The sequence below is a fragment of the Panulirus ornatus genome, chromosome 10 (genome assembly GCF_036320965.1).
Source record: "Panulirus ornatus isolate Po-2019 chromosome 10, ASM3632096v1, whole genome shotgun sequence".
Lineage (NCBI taxonomy): Eukaryota > Metazoa > Arthropoda > Malacostraca > Decapoda > Palinuridae > Panulirus > Panulirus ornatus.
Window position 1 is genome coordinate 61,368,299 of NC_092233.1, and position 21,301 is coordinate 61,389,599.

The 21,301-nt window shown below is 42.9% G+C and overlaps 1 protein-coding gene across 2 annotated transcripts; it reads right to left on the bottom strand.

Annotated features, from left to right (window-relative positions):
• Positions 1 to 630: 630 nt before the first annotated feature.
• LOC139751020 (transient receptor potential cation channel subfamily A member 1 homolog) lies at positions 631 to 20,650 on the bottom strand. 2 transcript variants are annotated; one of them, XM_071666101.1, is made up of 4 exons: positions 20,509 to 20,650; positions 5,590 to 5,842; positions 4,654 to 4,812; positions 631 to 4,472 (listed from the first exon to the last, which is right to left on the bottom strand). In XM_071666101.1, exons 1-4 carry the CDS (start codon positions 20,529 to 20,531, stop codon positions 1,428 to 1,430), a joined length of 3,480 nt encoding a protein of 1,159 aa, XP_071522202.1. In that variant the 5' UTR covers positions 20,532 to 20,650; the 3' UTR covers positions 631 to 1,427. The 2 variants fall into 2 exon arrangements, with proteins under 2 accessions (XP_071522202.1, XP_071522201.1); XM_071666100.1 differs by lacking the exon at positions 20,509 to 20,650 and adding an exon at positions 7,899 to 8,353.
• Positions 20,651 to 21,301: the final 651 nt, after the last annotated feature.

The following is a 21,301-nucleotide window of genomic DNA, read 5'->3' on the forward strand; positions in this document are numbered from 1 at the left end:
GATACAGAAATCTTGTATATGCAGGTAGACTTATCAACGCAAGTTACATTCCTGTGTTTTGCAGTGTATCTTATGCTGAGATTATTTTGTGGAGTTCCAACCAGCTAAGCTTTGAAATGTAGTTTTGGCCTGTTTGTTCATTGTCCCACAAAGCTGGTCTTGAAAATGGATTGTTTACATTTCTGACAGTCATGTGACAAGCGCATACATATTTCTTAATTGGATTTGTACATAGAATGTTGACTGATTTTGTATGTATAGACTTAGAAACTTTGTTTTAAATAGGTTTATGGAGGCTGCATATGTGGCAGAGCTGTGCAGTGGTTTAAGTAAAGTACACCAAGTTATTTTGAGAATAAGTCCATAACCAGTGATTCATGAGGAAACTCTGGTTAAGTACAGTTTTTGATTACTGGTTTGAAAATGAATAACTTGACTTTGACAAAACTTTAGGAATTCATTGGTGTAATGGTATAACCTAGAGAGTTCAGTGGCCAGTCAGTAATATTTAGGACTTGCATAGTGTCCAGTTACTCATATGTAAGTTTCACCTGCCTCCATAAAGTCTAGTTAAGCCTACATGTGCTGGAAGTATTGTTTTTTTTTAAAGGTAAATGACAATAACTGGAATTTTTGAAATATATTTTAAGTTTATTCTATAAAAGGTGATTATAAATGTATAACAATATATGCAAAATATAGAAAATAAGCGTATATTTACTCTTAAGTATATAAATATTGGTATACTGGGTATTTGTTTATATACATATATACAAGTATATTACAAAAATATTTAGGTTAATGTTCCAGAACTGTCTGGCTAACCATTATGATAAAGTTAATTGATTAGATCTGTTGGCTACACCAGATATTCTCTCTCCCGTGAGTTTGTCAGTGTTGCACGGCTTGTGATCTGGACTGGCTTAGCCAATCTTTTGATGTCATTTGGATAAGCTTGTTTGTTTAGCCAGAGTGATATCATTGACCAACATTAGCATCATTAGGGAGGCCAAATCAATATCTTTGACTGGTATGAGCATCATTGGTTGTCTACCTCGGTCGGTACCCTGAAGCATCTTTGGTTAGCCATAGCTTTTTTTTTTTCTTCATCACTAGATAATATTATTGCATCCTTGTAATGACAACACAGTCATGGCTTTTAACAAGTTAGACGTGTTTGTTGCACCTGTTGGTCGACTGTTCACCCTTGTGTGCATCTGTCTGTGCAGCAGCTACTGCTGTGAGGAACGTCACACAACACAGCTGCTGTGCCGGAGGCTGCTGAAACTGCACCGTCCCTTGGTGCCGTAGACGGGAGATGCAGCGTTGGCTGCTGTTGCAAGGATGGATGTATCGCTGTTCCCGTACACAGAGACCCTGGCTTTTCTGAATAGTCTAATCACAAGTGGTCGGAGCGCCATCTGTCATTATACTGTTGATGCACCGACGCTTTCAACAGACTGTGGCACCGTCTGTCCTTGAACAGGATGTTGGGGTGGGGAATACCGATGAACTGACGGTTGGGGCATCGTCTGTGGGTGGACAAACTGTTGGGGTACGGAATTTAGTTGGACAGGCTGAAGGGCTATGGAATGTTGGTTAGAGTGTTGAGGTATCGGCTGCGGTTGGACATACTGTTGGGGCACTGCTTCCGTTTGAACAGACTGTTGGGACACTGTAACCGTTTGAACAGAGTGTTGTGGCACTGTTTCCGTTTGAACAGACTGTTGGGGCACTGGTTCCGTCTGAACAGACTGCTGGGGGATCATTTGTGATTGGACAGACTGCTGGAGTATCGTCTGTGTCTCAGCAGACTGCTGAGGCATCGCTAGTGGTTGCACAAACTGCTGAGGCACAGTTTGAGTTTGAACAGACTGATGGAACCACTGCTGTGTTTGGACAGACTGCTGGATCACTGACTGTTGTGGGAGAGACTGTTGGGGAGCCTGAAGCTGTTGTTGTTGGGTGTGTGGCGTGAACTGTTGATATGAGAGAGAAGACTTTCGGCTCTGATCTTGTTGTCCGACTTGCTGGTTTCGTTCCCCGACAGGTGTCGCGTACTGCTGTACTGGGGGGAGCTGCTGCTGCTGTTGGTGGTAGTGATGGTGGCCGTTGGAACTGCTTTGTTGCTGCTGCTGCATCTGCTGCACGATGAACACCAGCTGGTTCTGTATCATCTGCTGCATCTGATCGAAGCGCTCCCTCAGAATTTTATCCGTGGTGGAACTGTCCGGCAGCTGCGCCAGCCGCCGGTTTATGGCGCGACGGTCGCGTACGTACTTCATCTTGAACGACTTGAACTGCGTCAGTATGTCGTCCTCTTCGATGTTGCCGAAGTCCTCCTTAGGATCCTCGCAGTTGCCGAGCAAGATCGCCTCCTGGAGCGTCTCTGAGGGCAGGTAGTGTTGCTTGCGCATCTTGGAGTAGCTGTCCTTGTTGGGCATGAAGGTAACCACCTGGGGAATCTTGCAGCGGCTGGTCAGCAGGATGCGCAGCTGGCGGGGGAAACAGCGCAGGTTGTGGGCGATTATCATCAGCTTCTCGTACGACACCAGGTATGAGGCCTGCTTGGACAGCCGCTTGATCTTTCCCTGCCGCTGGAGGTCCGGGATGTCGTTCACAGCCAGACCGATCAGTAGGTTGGCCATGAGCACGCATACCAGGAACAGGAACAAGACCAGGAACAGGCAACTCATGACGGAACTCTTGGACATTGTTATCAGGTCTCCGTACTCGATCTCGCCAATCATCATCATCAGGGTCTTCACCAGGCTGAGGGGCAGGTTGCTGAACACGCCCTCATTGTGGTAGAGGACCATGAAGCTGACGGCGAAGCCGATGATGAGGCTGAAGAAGGCCGCTGTGAACTTGATGATGGACTGGGCAACGCGGGTGAACATGAGGACGTATGTTCCCAGGGAAGGGAAGCGGCCGAGCAGCATCATGAACTCCACCCAGCAGAAGAAGGCGGAGACAGCGGCTGCGTTCCTCACGAACTCCATGTCGTCGCCATCGTCACCGAGGCTTTCCGCAGACGACCCAACGGTCGATCCATTTCCCGGAAAGTCCGCTCGGAAAGTGTCGTCATTCGTTGCACTGCTGGTTGCCGTCCCGTCGTCGGCCGCCACCTCAGTGTCTTTTAAAGGCGAGACGAAGAAAAACACCACAATAGCCGAGCTGCCCAGGGCTATGGTCTTCGTCAGCGTCTCCCACTGCCGTAGGTATTTCCTGAAGTTGGCGAACATGATGATCAAGTCTGGGATAAGGATGAGCAGGAACATGGCAACGTGCAGAACGAGGAAGAGGGCCAGGCTGCTGCTCTCGTCGTGCCATCTCCTCGGGTCCCCACTGAAGGTCATGACGATGAAGGTCGTGTGCATTATGAGGAACAAGAGGTAGATCAGAACGCTGCAGTAGAAGAAAGGCTTGATCTTCCTCCACTTCATGAAGAGGAAGCTCTCCAGAAGCGGGTGCTTGAGGAGCGCCTCCAGTCGCGAAGCCGTGAGCTCCGAGATGAGAGAGCTTTGTATACCCTCCTTCTCCGAGTGCAACACTGTGTAGTCGAAGGTCACGCGGAAGTCCGCGTCGTGCTGTGGCCTGTTGGACAAGCGGACGTGGGCGTCGAAGAGGCGCCTGAGGAGCTGGGTGGCAGAGGGAAGGTGTTCAAGGATGAGAGAGCATCGCGAGACTCTGTCTTTATCAAGTCGCGTTAAGTGGTCGCCATTATTGAGCAGGAGCTCACAGCAGTCGATGGATCCGCTGTGTACTGCGTAGTGGAACGGGTCGCGACCATCCCTGTCCGACGTGGTTACGAGGTGACTGACGCTGTTGGTGTTTAGCAGGTGGCTCAGGCAGGTGGAACTGCCGTTCTGGCAGGCAGCGTGCAGCACAGAATGACCCCTGCGGGTCACGACAGCTGGGTCAGCCCCTTTAGATAGGAGGAATTCCACTACCTTCGGCAGCCGCTGACGAGAGGCCAGGAAAAGTGGGGACTCCCCATGTTTGTTGACGCAGTTCACGTCAGCCCCAGATAACACAAGCTCTTCTACGATACCCTGCACTGTGGACTCCTCGGCCATGTCGCAGTCCTGTAGCAGAGCCGTGTGTAGAACACTGTTTCCATCACAGTCACCCCCAGTCAGCACTTCCTTGCAGAGCTTCTCCTTCAGAAGCTGGCGAATAATTTCCAGGTTGCGAGCCAGGGCAGCCAGATGCAAGATGGAGCAGTTGTGATCGTCTTTTAGGGTTAGATCCGGCTGGTGCTGCAGGAGGAGGTTGGTGGAAGCGAGGTCCCCGCGTCGGACAGCAGCATGCAGGGGAGTCTCCCTCTGCACACCTCTGACTGTGGACGGAGGGCTGCTCATGGTGTCTGGCGAGGCTCCTCGCTGTAACAGCTCGGCTACGCCTACGTGCCAACCTTCGCTAACGGCCAAATGCAGCGCTGTGTACCCCATCCCGCTCAGTGCTTCAACCTGTCGTCCAAAAAAGAAAAAAAAAAAATGAATCTATTCCGAAAACTGAATTACAATCATAGTTATAGCAAGCAAAAGAATTCTTGAGAACAATATATGCTCTCAGAATATCTCACAAGCAACGATAGCTAATTCCAAATGTATTCAAAAGATCGTCTGACTTATTCAAGCTCATCCTTACCTTGGCGCTTCGCTTTAACAGCTCCCTAAGGGCAGACAGGTTCTTGACGTAGCAAGCCGCGTGGATCGGGAGTAAGCCACTGTACTTTGTGCTGTTGACCAATTCCGGGGTTTCCTCCAACATCATCTTCGTCGCCCAAATGTCACCCGTTTGGATAGCCTGTGGAGAGTTAACACGACCTTCAAGAACCAAGATTTACTATACCATTAACAGACTGTAAAGAGCGATGCTCATTTCATTTCCATCGCTCAAAGTGTACATTAACTTTTACGGTCACCTTGACATTAACAAACAAGTGGCTAGTTCTAAAAAATTGAATAGAAAATATAGAGAACTAACTTGGAAAAGATTTGCCATGTGTTGGTTTTCACTCCTACCAATACCCGTAATGATTTCGCCTTATCACAACATACTGGAAGAGCCTTATGAAATAATGAAGAGAAACTGCATCATGTAGTCGAAAGTGCAATAATTATATAATGATGAATAATACAAAAAAATCGTCATTGGACTGTACAGACATAATTGTTTTTCATTAGATGTGTAACAAAATTGCTCAAAAAGTATACAGTGCGGTATTAATAAACTCACTTTAGTACTCTGCCGTGCTAATGCAAAACCTTATGCCGTAATTATTGTCATCAATATTCTATTTATCGATCATCCCCTAGAGGTGGATAAAGAGCTAGGTTAACTGTGTACTGACTGCTGCAACCACGATTCGAACCTATGCGCTCGAACCTGGGCGGCCTGTGATTGCGTCGCAGTCAGGAACGCTAACCTGTACACCACGGAAGCCCATCGGCTTACTATGAAGCTTTCTTAAGTTCTTTAAGGTCCTGAGTCACGAAGAAGGAACATACAACTGGGCAGATATATTACCTGCAGTGAGTGAGGGAGGCAACAGGATAAAAACAAGAGGACGGATCTACTCACCACGAAGAGCGGAGGTACTGCTTCGGCTTCCTCCGTGAACGGGTTCATAGCGGCACTCGTCTGTTCCGTGGGACGCGAGGCCGCTACCCCGTCACTGACCAGATTTTCTCCCTCAGACACGAATCTGATGTTCCCTTCGTCCCGTCCCCTCCGCAGTATGCATTTGACCTTGCACTTGCAGCCATTGTGAGTCAGCGTCTGCTCTTCCGAATCCTCTTCGTCCTTGTCCGAGTATTCCTCTATCGAAGTTTGTCTGTCACGAGATGAAAAAAATAATAAAAGTTTTTGCACAAATATGATAGAACGGATGACTGTGCCTGTCATTGAAGGTGACTGCAATCATTTGTGTGTCACATTTCACAGTGGTAAACCCTATAAGCCATTGTGAAATATTCTGTGTACAAATAAATGGATATTTTTTTTTTTATCAAAACAGACGTCATGTAAGTTTTATGGCAGATTGTCAGTTTATGCTGCAGACAGAAAAAAAAGCATGTAATGTACTTTATAAAGATTACATATATTCAAATTAACCACAATAAGCAAAGGATGATTTGAAATATGTAGCCTATTGCGGTAATGCTAATGGAAAATACATTTCAAATAACAAGTACAGCATCACTGTATAAACACTACGTCAATGAATCAAATTCATATAAAAGAAATTTATCTCTGCTCGACTTCGTCTTAAGACATACGTTATAGCATTAATATAGAAGATATGGAAGCTGATGTTCGCATTGCCGAAAGTTCTTGTGGTAGTTGGATCCGAGGAAATATATGAAGAGTAAAGATTAGGAGAGGTACTGTGAAATTATAACGAAGGGATCAGATCATGAGCACTGCTAATTAACATGACCCACATAGACACCTGGTCCCGAAGAAGGAATGTGAGGGGGGGGACTTGCTAGGCCCGCTCTCAATAATACTTTTCTCGTAGGTCACTAGAGGAAGGGGCACTTCTAAAGATGCGTATGAGAGCAAATGTCGTGTCTGTTTAGACAAAAGGTGATTGGGAAATCGCTCTGAACTAGAGGCAATTCTCTAACAAGCGTGGATGGTAAAACACTGGAAAAGATAACCAGAAAGCAAATGAACATGTACTTGCAAAGAGGAAACTACCTAACTGAAGCCACACGCTTTAGGAGAAAGGAAGGTACGCGTTACCAGTTTTGCAGACTCTATGGTAAAGATGAACTCCATCTTAGATAAATGACCTTTCACACTGTACCCAACCCCTCTACACCCTTTTGTACCTGATGGTATAGCTTTCACCAACACTCAACACCTTGGTGTTACATACGCCTGATTGGCAACATAAAGAATATATTCAGGTGTTCATGTATCCTTTAAGTGTCTCATTAAGTAAAACAAATAATTATGGAGAAGTGTTGTACAGTCTAACCAAACGCGAACCTTAATAAGTACAAAATCTCGAAAATGCAGTCAAATATATCTAACATTTTCACGTAATCTTGCCGCAGTCCATCGTGTGTTGTAATACAGGAAGCTATATTCATGGGTAAGCGATTGTGGGCTAGAGATATTAAGGAAAAATATGTACAAATATGCATATGCATAGCACTCTTGTTTTAGTGCAGCGTATATATATATATATATATATATATATATATAGAGAGAGAGAGAGAGAGAGAGAGAGAGAGAGAGAGAGAGAGAGAATTTGTGTTGCCAGGTATCCATTTTTCAACTATTCTCGAGGGGAAGATGAACAGCTGGGTTGACTGTGGGCCGACTGCCCCCACCCAGGAGGGTCCGTGCATAAGTCATGGTCATTGACGCTAAATCAACGCGATTAATAACTGCGTGTTACGCGGAGATATTATTACGCTCGTGTTGCCCCGTCTCTTAACCTTGTATATATGTACCAAGTTTTTTACTCCTGTGTATGGAGTATGGTCAGTTATGCCCGTATGTATGTAAGCACACTTACACACACCCTAGTCTGCCAGGTACACAGGTGTGTGTGTGTGTGTTTGTTTGTTTGTGCGTGTTTGTTTGTTTGTGTGTGTGTGTGTGTGTGTGTGTGCGCCAAACCAGTTACCAGATTATAGTGGAAATGTTGATGATGTTTTGCCCGATGGATATTTCATCTCATCCTCAGCTTGCCATGTGCAATACCAAGAGGATTTTAGCGCCAGGAACACACGAAGGGAGGCCACATCCGCTCACATCCATTCTCTAATTCATTTGAATTTTCATGTGCCATCTAATTACCATTTTGTACGTCCGTTTCATTACAGTCCACATGGTCGAGCAGTCATACAGTAACATATATCTGGAGTACTAACCTTTTCCAAAAGTACGGCCATAGCTTCTTTAAAAGCCTCATTTTCCTCGCAACTGAGGCAGAAATTCCTCCGCAGGTCAAGTCAGTGTGTGCATCAGCCCCACACCCACAAAATGTATACTCTGTGGCGTCCAGCTCCCACTGTTGACACCCTACCACAGAAAACGTTCTGGGGATGTTCGCTGTGGTTTGTTCGTGAGTCACCAGTACCTTTGTTTTCCGTGTTTTTTTTTTTTTTTTACTATATTGCTTCAGCCTTGTGAAGGTGCACTCGAACACTTTGGTGTAAAATAACGAAACTGCTTAGGACATAAAGGTATCACAGAATAATTCTCAAAAACACACGGCAGTTAGTCGATAGATACACTGTACGGTAGTATGCAAATAAATATTTAGGTTGAGATATGAGATCCTTCCTCGTTTACGTCTCTACTCCCCGACGGTCTAGGTTCAACTAAGTAAGGACCCTGCTTGCCGCTGCACCGCACGCTAGCAGCGGACGTCACTTGGGTCTCTCCCTCCCTCCCTCCCGCCTCAACGGTTTTCCCCATCCTAAGCCTCGTCTCTGGGTAACTCTCGTGGAGAACACCGGAGTTATTATTAATTATTTCGCTCTTCCTTTTTATTGTGTTGCAACGGTGTTGTTGGAAGGTCTCCGCCTTTCTATTTCCCGTGAAGTAGTTAAGACAGAGCAGTCTAGCGGTCCTCTGCGTATCAAAATGCATCGTGAAATGTCTTATTTGTATAGCTGTTAGAGCAAAGCAGTGATTCATCTTTAATTTGTGATTATAATCCGTTGAAATAGTTTGTTATTGTGTACTCAGCGTTGTCTTGTGAAAAGGATGCTGAATATGAGCACAAAATGATGTCATCTTACTCAAATTACCTGTATGTTACAGTACTGCACTGTGCTAATATCCCACATCTGAGGCTCTCTGAGAAAACCTTATGAATATCATTACCAAACACCAAAAATATATTATTGAGGTCTCTAATGATATTCCATTTTTCAGTTGGTGTATTGCATGTCTGAAAGTTGTTTTCCCACATCCATAACAAAGGCTCGTACGATACTCCGAAAAATCCGAACTTGGGGCGCAACGCGCGCTCCTCCGTGGCATTTCCTCGTCTTTCTCTCAACTCCGTCACGGCTGCAACTCTTCCCCCTGGAAATCCTGGACATTTTCCTCAAGTGGGTTGAAGCTAGTACTTCACAATTGCTCATGAGTCGGTGGGAATGTGGGTTAAGGTCGATTGTAAAAGAAAGCGCAGTGTTTTACGAAAGTGATAAAGGCAGCCGCTTAAACTTAAGTGTATTGCTTTACATAAGGGGATATGATGACATAGAAACGCAATTGAAGCGTTATATGGTAATTAAGTATTTATTGGTATTAATTAAGAAGTATGGAAAGTGTCATGGCCGTCAGTGAGATGCCAAGAAACATAGGCGGGCTGCCTCCCGTGAGGGAATTTTGTACCACTTTAGTTAATTATACAGATACTCAGTCCCACTGATAGTGTTGGCGCCAACACCAGTACTGCCATTCTCCATGAGCAGGCTGCTCTACTGAAAATATTTGTTTGACCAATTCTTTTAAAATGGAACTAATAAAAATACAATTTCACCAGTTAAACATAGAAGATTTACCTTGCGATGAATGGTACCGCATGATCCTGAATTTGTTTGTGGTGATTTAATGCATGAATGAATGAACTGGAGAATCATAAGGGGTGGCTGGATGTAGGCCTTGAACCCAGCCAGATTTCGCCATGGGTTACGAAAAGGGTGACGAGTTCGGCCGCGTCAAGTCTTTTGTCGTAAACAAAGGTTTGTAGCTTGCATATAGCCTTGTCGCGGGGGTTAATGGTTGCATTATTATGATGACTTAGTGTATACTCAAGTCCTAATCATCATAACTATTTTGCAATATATATATATATATATATATATATATATATATATATATATATATTTTTTTTTTTTTTAACTATTCGCCATTTCCCGCGTTCGCGAGGTAGCGTTAAGAACAGAGGACTGGGCCTTTTTTGGAATATCCTCACCTGGCCACTCTGTTCCTTCTTTTGGAAAATTAAAAAAAAAAACGAGAGGGGAGGATTTCCCGCCCCCCGCTCCCTCCCCTTTTAGTCGCCTTCTACGACACGCAGGGAATACGTGGGAAGTATTCTTAATCCCCTATCCCCAGGGATATATATATATATATATATATATATATATATATATATACAGCTGAACTTTATGAGAAGGTACATCCATACATACTCCAAACAAAAAAATTACAAATGAAACTTAAAAAATCAATAAGAATTTTTTATGGGTACGTGTTAGATCAGTATTAATCGGACGCCGATTAATCATGAATTAAGGAATTGAATAAAAGAAATCGTATGACAGCGTCATCGCATCTGAAATTTTGGAATGTTATCTCGAAACTATGCTGGTGTAGTAGGGGGAACAACGATTTATACTACATTACAGAAAGAGTCAACAATTACATTATGTAGGCCATGAGATGAATTATCGTGCCACGTCATACCCGTGGAAGAACGAATGTACACGTGATGATAAACAGGTAGAACAGAGGAAAATGGATTGCGTCAAGGATCTGAGGACTTGAGGTGGGCGGGACCAGAGGCGGAGGACTTTGCGGAATATGACGTCAACAAATGACGTCACATGAGGGAGCGAATCCCGGTTCGGAGCTGTGGTTTTAGTGCATTACACATGACAGCTAGAGGCTGGATGTGAACTGCTGAGGACTTTCTTTGTTCCTAGCGCTTACATCACTGATGCTTGAAATTGCTCTCAGGTATAAAAAAAAAAAAAGAATGCAAGTATTAAGTAGGTTTCAAACTTTATAATCTCTCTCCGATTCGTAAGATCATTATTATTATTATTTTTATTTTTGTTATCCCTCTCGATTGTTCTGTGCAAGGGCAAAGGATCACCATTGCGACACTCGTAGGAAACTTTAGGTTTGACGATAAGTGTTGTCGTTATCCTTGATTTTAAAACGTTTACGAGTGTGTTGCAAGAATTCATTAGCGCCACCTTGGTTTAATAACGCTATTAGGCTGATGGTTACAAGAGTGAACCGGTTAAATAATGTTTCCTACGTTGACGGCCATGTGACGGTATTTCTCTCTCTCTCTCTCTCACACACACACACACGGAAATCCTGTTTTTCTCAGAAAACTCATTCCAGCACCTGCGGCTCCAAGGCTGCGCAGTTTCCAGCAGCAGGGAAATGATGGACTCCTCTGTCATGGCAAATTCTTAAACGAGACTGTACTGCAGTTGCTACAGCCTCGCCAAAGATGACTTCACACACGCGCCTTGACCCCATGCAGGCTGGGTCCGATATCCCTGCTCCAGGAGTCAATTCTGTCTTTATGAAGCTCCCGCAGCGCCCAGGAAGTCGTCCACATCCACAGGATGTTACCATAGGTCATGAAGTGGTGATATGTGTGTACTTATGCGGGGAAAATGGGGGCATTTGATATATAAGTGGGGGTGGAAGGTGCTGGAAGTGTGTTGCAATGGTGTTAGTAGTTATGTAGATGGATGCCATCCTGAGCGTAGACGGGAAAGAGTGACACGTGCCTGTATGAGGGTGTGGTTTCAGACGGCCGTATTTTTTTTTTTATTTTGTTAGCCGAGACCCATTTTACCCACCAAACCTCTAGTGGTGGATGAACAGCTGGGTTGACTGTGGACCGACTGCCGCAATCACGGTTCGAACGCATGCACTCGACCCTGGGCGGCCCAAGAATGCGTCACGGGTGGGATGGTTTTTAAGACTTGAGTTGGGAGCGCGGCTGTATAGTACTGATCAGAACATTACAGTGAGTTTAAGTTTTGTTTGTGTGGGTTTGCCGAAGGCGAGGTCATGTGTGAGTGGAGGTAAGTGAAGCGTGAGGCAAGGGTAGGCTTCTCATTTCAGCCTGGGAGTTGGTAGTTAGATAATAATAGAGTGGTTTGTGTGGGAGAGGTCAAGTCAGTGGCGTTGCACAGACTTGAGTACCGAGCATGGCGAAGTGGGACGGTATTGTGATGTTCTTAGTTTCATTATGTAAATATTGAATATTGGCGGTTGCTAAGCAGCCAGTGATTGTTTGCTTTTGTTTGTATTGCAGCGTTGTTCTGTTTACATATGAGAGCGTAGAAGACCTCAGGCGAGTCGTAATTTAGATTATTTGCTAAGGAATTCTTTTTCTTATCCCACCTTGGTGTCAGTTAATGCCCTAAGAGCATTAAGTTTTGTCTGTTGCATTTGTGTTGGTTCCCTTAGCATAGGGAGTGAATATCATGTTATATATGAATATAAATATATATATATATATATATATATATATATATATATATATATATATATATATATATATATATATATATATATATATTCCTGTTATATTTCTCTCTTGTGTCTCCCCTGATGATGTGGTTATTACACGAAAGTGCACTTGGGAACTTTTCGTGTTTCATTTTCCCCGTGGACTCATAGGAATATCTTGATCACGCGGAAAATTGTGATCCTTTCCAATATATATATATATATATATATATATATATATATATATATATATATATATTTTTTTTTTTTTTTTTCATACTATTCGCTATTTCCCGCGATAGCGAGGTAGCGTTAAGAACAGAGGACTGGGCCTTTGAGGGAATATCCTCACCTGGCCCTCTTCTCTGTTCCTTCTTTTGGAAAAAAAAAAAAAAAAAAAAAACGAGAGGGGAGGATTTCCAGCCCCCCGCTCCCTTCCCTTTTAGTCGCCTTCTACGACACGCAGGGAATACGTGGGAAGTATTCTTTCTCCCCTATCCCCAGGGAAAAATATATATATATATATATATATATATATATATATATATATATATATATATATATATATATATATTGCGTGTACATGTCTTACGCAGGTGTGGCCTTTAACACTCCAGTTGCTTACCTGATTAAGGCAAAGTTTTTTTTTTTGTCTTCCTGATTAACATAACTGAGGTGTTTAATTTTAAACCTTGTGAATTCCCTTGCTGAAGCCAGACCTTTTTAATTACATCATTTTAAACCTTGTTACGCGTCAAATATACTTCAGCGAAGTCTGTCCTGCTGGTACTCACGTTTTCTGTCTTGTTGATATTCTCCTATATGGCGTCTTGCTATATAGCGGTCGTCTTGCTCAATTACTGAAAAGCTGCTTTGACAGCCATGTCTAGTGTGTGTGTGTGTGTGTGTTCTCTCCAGTGATCTCGATGTAGGATTCAGAGGTTTCACAGTTCCCATTCACCAATTTTTTCTTACATTCCCCATTTCTCTTTAAACACATTTCAATATTCGCATTTTCATTCAGTTAAAGATACGATTTTTTTCTTTTCAACTATTTTTGATTGTTGATAATTTTAAACTGTGATGACTTAGAGATTCCACTGTTTACAGTAGTTTTTTTGTGATGAAGAATTTTGTTGGTAAATTTACAGATCAGTTATATTATATTATTCTAGTGATGATTTCAAGATGTGCGAATTATAAGGGTACATATGCAACCAATTTCTCGTAATAACATAAGCGATTGATTCGCGAGTGGCAAATATATCATTTCCATTCCTTACTATACTCAATTTTTTTCCCAAACAACTCCCCCCCCCCACCGAAGAAACTCCGTTTACCCAAATGGGAAATAGTGACTGTAATTATTGACGTTGACGTAAACAAAGAGAAGGCGAAGAGGAAGTGGGGGGATGAAGGAAGGCCCCCACGTAGGAAATTCTTTGTGGTGGAGACTTCCAGCAACTTTCCCCGTGTCGAAAATTCGCTTCCACCCTCCCCCTGGTGCGGGTGGACACAATGGATTTAATGGGAAGTACAAGAAGTGTGTAATGTGTGTCTGATCGATTGAATCGGTGTTTAAAAACGTAACTCCCCCCCCCCCTTATGAAAATTGAATCGAATACGTGGTGTAACGGTGGATTACGTCCACTCTTAAGCAGTACCGTGCGCGCGCGGAGGGAGAGTTACGTCAGCAATCTTTCCCGCTCGGACGCTCTGATGTCATACAGGGTTAGTGTCCCTTACCACTCGTGCCTTTAGAATAGATTTCTTTTTTTGTTTTTTTTTACGATATTTTTAGAGTTACGAATCTTCCGTGGGCCGCTTGGACATCGGAGTACCGCATTGTTGGTTCTGGCATCAGAGAAGGGATTGCCCTTGTCTTCAGATGTGGTAATATTGTATAAATTAAGGATGTTATGGTACCAGTGTTGGTTTACCGTTTTCCGAACTAGTTGTTGGGATGTTATGCACAGCTAAACCTTCCAAATACGCAAGAGATGAGAGGGTTCCTTTTTGTCTTTAATTCATGGGGAAGAGAAAGGTATAGACATACGGGTCAGATCTTAATTATTAATGACGAGGAAAAGGATGATGAATTTGTGTGTGTGTAGAAATGAGTCGAATTTTGGCTGTTTTAAGGGCTTGGCCGACCATAGGCGTAGGCGGTTCAGGGAATGTTGGGATACGTCGGCAAGAACGTCGTGAGGGGGGCCCGTGTTAATGTTAATAACTGTTAATGTCGAGATGCCAAGTTAAATACTGAGAGCGGGAGATTTCAGGGGTACGGACCCCATGCAACCACCCACGGACAAATTACAGGGTTCTCTGTATCTCCTGTTGGGATATATTCATTTTCCTTGCTGTAATTTAAGGACAGCTTTTGAGCTCTGCTAACCAGGGCCTTTCTTAGGGCTCCTGCAGTACGAGGCTGCGCTGCTTCCACTGGCAGGAAAATGCGGACTCCTTGGGAGTGAGAAGTGCTTTGACGAAGACTACTCGCCAAAGGGGTGAGTATTCACTCGCCTGGCGTAACCTCGAGCAGGTAACGGGGCAAAATGTACTCGTCAATGTCCGCTAGATTCATCGTCAAATGTAGCTAAAAAAAATGCTCCCGTAAGAACAAGGAGAAAGTAATCATATGTATTCAGCCACAAGCTAAGGTGCGTTGGCAATTCAGTGGTCAGACAGGATAATCACCATAATTTCAAGCAAGAGTTGTATTGTCTTTACAAACAAAAAGAACGGCTTACGTTCCCATTGTTAGAGTTGTGAATGCGGAAGACTTAGCCCGACTGGTTACTAACAACACAGTAATTAATGATTCATAAGTGGACGATTCATTCATAGATATTCACGATACTCTAGTCGGACCGAGATTTAATTTTCTAATGATGTGATTATTTTAAAGTGAAGATAGAGCACACACCTTGTGGCTTATAGCCTTATATAAGTACTAGAGTCGTATAGAAGGGGCTTCTGACACCTCACTCCGGAACCATATGCCAAGCTTACTACCTTCGTGGCAATTTGGTCGGTCATGATATATGAGAAAACGCTAAACCGGGGGTTCGAACCCAACGGTTCTGCTGGACCTTCGTTTGCGCCATTTCCCCACCCCTTCCTCCTCCTCCTCCTCCTCGTATGATTACACCAAGTCATCATGAATTTCTCTCACGCATGTAGTTATTATTGATAAACTTGTTGAAGCTAAGCTTTATCTAAGCACGTTCAAATGAAGTTATTAGTGCGTGAATTTTATCAGAATTCGGTGTAGATGAAACTTGCATTTTAGTTTTGAATTAAAAGGGTCATGTAGGAAGCCAGAAATATGAGACGTATTACAATAATGTATGAGAATAAAAAGAGTGCGAATCAGAGCACATAATTTGAACTGATAAATGGAACGAAATGTTTTTCGTAACAAAATAGATAATAGAACAAAAAAATTATACTCCACTTGGTGAATAACTGTTGGTTTGTGAGGATAGTTTGATTCCATTGACAATTTATTGAAAAAAAATGACTGAGTCGCATGGAATTGAATGAATTCAAACACTTCCTAGTAAATGAATTCATTTGCGGACCACTTGATACAGGGAACAAAAAATATGTTCAGCCACTCACATACTCGACCAACATTCCTGCTACATCCCATATAATAATTAGCATTTGCAATCTAGTAAGTAACACATAAGGCCAATTAGGCTCTGGATTATATAACCCTAATTAAAATACTTCATATATATTGGCCTTGACTTCACCACGCCCAGTCCTTCTGCTTCCTAATTACCCTAGTCTCTTGGGAACTAATTATTGTGTGGTACCACATTATGAGAAGTTCCTCAGCCGTGCGCTACCGAATAATGAAGTCCTTTTACCGTGAATTTATTAATTAAAAAAAAAGAGATGAGGAAATTTTGGTTGTATATAGTGTCGTAGAAAAGAAGGGTAAGTAAGCTAAGGGGGGAGGAAATTAAGGCGATATACAGTGCGTCAAAACATGACGATGTTCCGTCGCACTAAGCGACGGTGGCCGTTGTGGCTTGACGTCATGCGGTGTTTAGGGGAAAACTTCAGTGTTGCCACACACGAGCGCCGCGGGAACCCCGGACCACAGTCCAATTTTTGGTTCGTTTTAATTGGCTTCTCGCGAGTGAGATCACTGCTGTAGTATTATGCGCGCGTGGTAGGCCCCTTATATTGTAGTTTACTGTATTATTATTATTATCTTCCATTCCGAGACAGCCATCAAAACTAAAATTCCTCGTTGACTTTAAACTGTTTATCGCTTATCTCTCATGGATTTATTTCGTTATCACTCGATATCCGGTGGTGAATGACAATACCATCTGCGTCATGCATAGTTCCCTGAAGTTCCTTGATGTAATGACATGCACGCACGTCCACATGTTAATTAAGGTTAGGTCCATCCTACATTTACCTGCGCTATATAAACCGACAGTTTAGAAAATGCAGCTTTATTTTCTTCTAAGCTCACCGATAGTTCTAAAAAAAAAAAAAAAATGCTGATTTTGCTCTAAATTAACCGACAGTTTTAAAACATTTATTTTGCACCAGATTAACCGATAGTTTTAAAAATGCTGATTAATTTTGTGCTAAACTAATGGTAAAAAAAAATTGCTGATTTATTTCGTCTGATCGTGCTGAACATAGTACATGTGCTGAAATCACACTAGACATTTTATTCCCGAAAAATATTCATAGAGTTAACTTGAAGTTTGCAGTTGTGTTGCAATCTGAAAGGGTGAAGTTAACTTGCAATCTCTTATGGACTAATATAAGAGATGGCTACCACATTGTTTTGGTTTAAGGGTCTTTTTCAATGACCTCTTTGTAAAATATGGAGAGAGAGAGAGAGAGAGAGAGAGAGAGAGAGAGAGAGAGAGAGAGAGAGAGAGTTCTCTCATGGGGGGGGAAGGGGGGCCTCTATCTCTTGAATTTTCTTACTTTATGGTGATATTTTGTCGTCGGGTTGGGCGGGCGCGTAGTTTTCGCCGCAGGAAAATTTAAAGTTAAGAGTAAGGGTGTCGAGTGTTGGAATGGAGAGGTGTGATGGGGCCTGTGGACGAAATGCCGGCAACCCATGTTTATCCGGGCAGGAAAGACAGCAACTTGGGGCCCGGGTTGAGGGACATGACAACCAGCAGAGCGACGCGTCACTGTCACCCTGGAGACGCCGTCACTGCCCCGCCGTCACTGTCAACCTAGACACGCCGTCTCTCCACCCTACAGACGCCCGTAACTGTCACCTCAGAAACGCAGTCTCTCCACCGCTAGAGATGACCTGGCAAGGGTTCGAACTCCGTACCATTTGCGTTGTAGCTGGGTACGCTGACCTCTCGGCTATACTGACCATGGTTAGTATACCCAGCAACCAGGCAAATTTTACGAGGTTCAAATCCTTTGTAGTAGAGACCTTTATGTGTTCTACGATTTTTTTTTTTTTCAAAAAAGAAGGAACAGAGGGGGCCAGGTGAGGATATTCCAAAAAAGGCCCAGTCCTCTGTTCTTAACGCTACCTCGCTAATGCGGGAAATGGCGAATAGTTTAAAAGAAAGCACTATATATATATATATATATATATATATATATATATATATATATATATATATATATATATATATATATATATATATATATATTGGAAAGGATCACAATTTTGCGCGTGATCAAGATATTCCTATGGAATAGAGTCCACGGGGAAAATGAAACACGAAAAGTTCCCAAGTGCACTTTCGTGTAATGATCACATCATCAGGGGAGACACAAGAGAGAAATATAAGTCAGTTGATATACATCGAAGAGACGAAGCTAGGACGCCATTTGGTAAACATGTTTACCAAATGGCGTCCTAGCTTCGTCTCTTCGATGTATATCAACTGACTGTTATATTTCTCTCTTGTGTCTCCCCTGATGATGTGATCATTACACGAAAGTGCACTTGGGAACTTTTCGTGTTTCATTTTCCCCGTGGACTCATAGGAATATCTTGATCACGCGCAAAATTGTGATCCTTTCCAACATAGTTATGTATATGTGCGTGTGTGGACGTGTATGTATATACATGTGTATGTGGGTGGGTTGGGCCATTCTTTCGTCCATTTCCTTGCGCTACCTCGCTAACACGGGAGACAGCAGCGACAAAGCAAAATGAATAAATAGAATAAATAAATATATGTTTTGGTTAGTCATTTGGGCTTGAGGCCTATTGACATACATACAAAAGTAGGTCATGTTTATCCAGTTATCAAAATGTTCGTTTCGGCTGCATCCGGGGAGGAGGGAGGGAGGAGGGATTTTCCCTTGAGATTTCAGCCACGAAGAGTTGACGTCACTGGTGTGACCTAAAGTAGCCGAGAGCGACACTGAACTCCTTTGGATTTGGACTTGGTAAAGCTTTAACGAACGGCTGTCTCGGAGGGAAAATTCCTCGCTGGGCTCGCGTACTGTCGGAAGCCGTCAACGAACCCACTGCGAACGCTAACTACTACATGCTGGACTGCGAAGTGACTTGGAAGTCTCCGCGCACGAGTCCCTGACTTCAGTGAGGAAGACCAGCGGCCTCACTGCCTCACAAGACCCAAAGGAGCTAGATGGAACAACAGTGTGCACCTGCTCCCGGCCATAGGTAAATAGCCCTCCCTCCCCCTACCTCCCATATGAAAATAGCGCGCCCAGCACCATCTCCAAAAGAGGTTGCTTGTACCTATGCAAGATATTTGAACTCGCTCACACACACAAGACACCGACATATACCATGCATAAAAACCAGGGAACGCCGTGGCCGCCATCAGGCAAAGGCCCGTATCGAACCAAGCAGAGGTCCGAAGATCTTAAAAAAAGAAAAGAAAATTGGCTCGTGTCTCTGTTCCTTCTTTTGGAAAAGTAAATCAGGAGGGGAGGATTTCTAGCTCTCCTTGGTCGACTTCTACGACACATAGGGAATACGTGGGGAGTACTCTTTCTTCCCTGTCTCCTGGAATATATATATATATATATATATATATATATATATATATATATATATATATATATATATATATATATTGTGTGTGTGTGTGTATCCTTGAGCATAGATAAATTCATAGCATGATAAAAGTTTAAGGGCAAAAGTCACAGCGATATGCAGCGCTTATCCCTGTTTCCGATGCGCCTCTCTCCCATCATGACAAAGCCTAGGCAGTCTACCGTCCAGTCACACTTATGCCCCGTCGTTACCGGCGCCACACGAGAGGTAGAAGCAATAATTTTTTTTCCCTAACTTGGTAAGAAAAGAGCTGGTGCAGTAATCTCTTGGAGGGTGGTTAATTGTATATCGAGGCAAGCTGATAAGAGATAAAGATTAGAGTCGCTATCATGAGTGTTAGGTTGTTTTATGTTGTTTTGCTTTCGTGTTCCCTGCACTACCCTTATCGACCTAACCTAACCAAATGAGCAGTTACATGGCTAGGCTATAATTGGTAACTATGCATTAAGGACATTAGGTTAATATTCTAGGTGGCCGAAAACTCCTGGACAGCTGGAAAACTCTTCAATGAAACACGTCACAAACGACGCATGCAACACGTATATCATTCTAGCTGAAACTACATATGTTGACAAGCCATTAAAGTAACAGTAACGTTGGGTATCATTGTATGTTACAGAGAAACTACATCACAGCATAAACGATAGATCATATAATTCGGTCATGTGCTCTTTTTTCAGTGATTGTACAGCTCTTGTGTTCTTTTATGATGAATAGATGTGATCAGCACTTTTTCATAGATGCAGCATAAAAAAAAGTTACACCCATCTAGGAGCTATCATCCCTCATTCTGTCGCCAGAGTCCAGCAGTAGGAGACAACGCGTCTGTTGGTAAATACCAGAACAGCTTCCAAGTTTATGGATAGAGAAATGTTCAGCAAAATGTTCACATGCTACATTAGGCCCAAAACTAGATTTTGCTTCTTGGATTTGGTCAGCACACCTAAAGAAGTACAAAGAGAGTAGAGAAGGTGCAGAGGAGGGCAGCTTAAAATGCTACCAGAATAAAGAGAGGTGAGTTAGAGGGAAAGGCAATTATAGAGGCCTTTAAATTCCCCACTTCGGAAGAGTAAGGGGTTAGTTGATCACAACCTTTAAGCTTAAAAAAAAAAAAAATTGACGTTGACTGACCAGTTCTTGGAAAGGGACAGTGACCAGAAGACATGTAATTAACCAAGAATTTATAGGTAAAAAAAAACGCCACTCACCTCCATATTTCCATCGTCGTCATAACATTTACCAGGAGTTAATGTTCATCTGCTGTTCTTGTATCTGTTATTCTTGCTGTTGACGCTGGTGGATATGCTACCGCAGTGTCTATGAAACCAACTCTAGGCAAGAACTGACGGAGCCAATCATCGGTGACCACACGAAGAAATGCCGTCCGCTTTAACTTGATTTAATTTATGCGTATTTTTTCTCCGCGCTGTTAGTATCTTTACGGCTTTTTTTTATTTAAATTCCCAGAACAATGTTTGTGGAGGGAGACAAGAAGGGAAAGTCTGACGTGAATGAGACGGTCAGTAATCTGCGTACGTTAATGTAATCGGCCATGGATAGACTTCCTTCACTTGAAACTATTAGTGTGTCGTATAACTCTTACTTTCTCACGAAATAAGACTCAAAATTTCGTGACATTACTATGCTCTACGGTGACGTATCATATGGATGGTTAAGCATCATAAGGAAGCGCAAAAGACATAGTTCATGTAATATTAGATGCTATTTACCCTACTAAGTTAATTCAATCATTTGATGTTTGACTAAATGATATTAATCTGGCAGCTGATGGCATGTTTAAGACTCGCGTTGCCATAATGACATCAATGTGTTATTGATAATCGTGTGGTATACTTTATATTAGTACTTTTTCACGAACGCCAGATCCGCAGACTTCATTATTTTGCTCGAGAAATCTCAGACAATGTTGGATTATTTATAGTGTACTTTGCTGTTTGAAATAACGGCATGTGGAGGTGAAGAATCCCGCATCTTAAACTT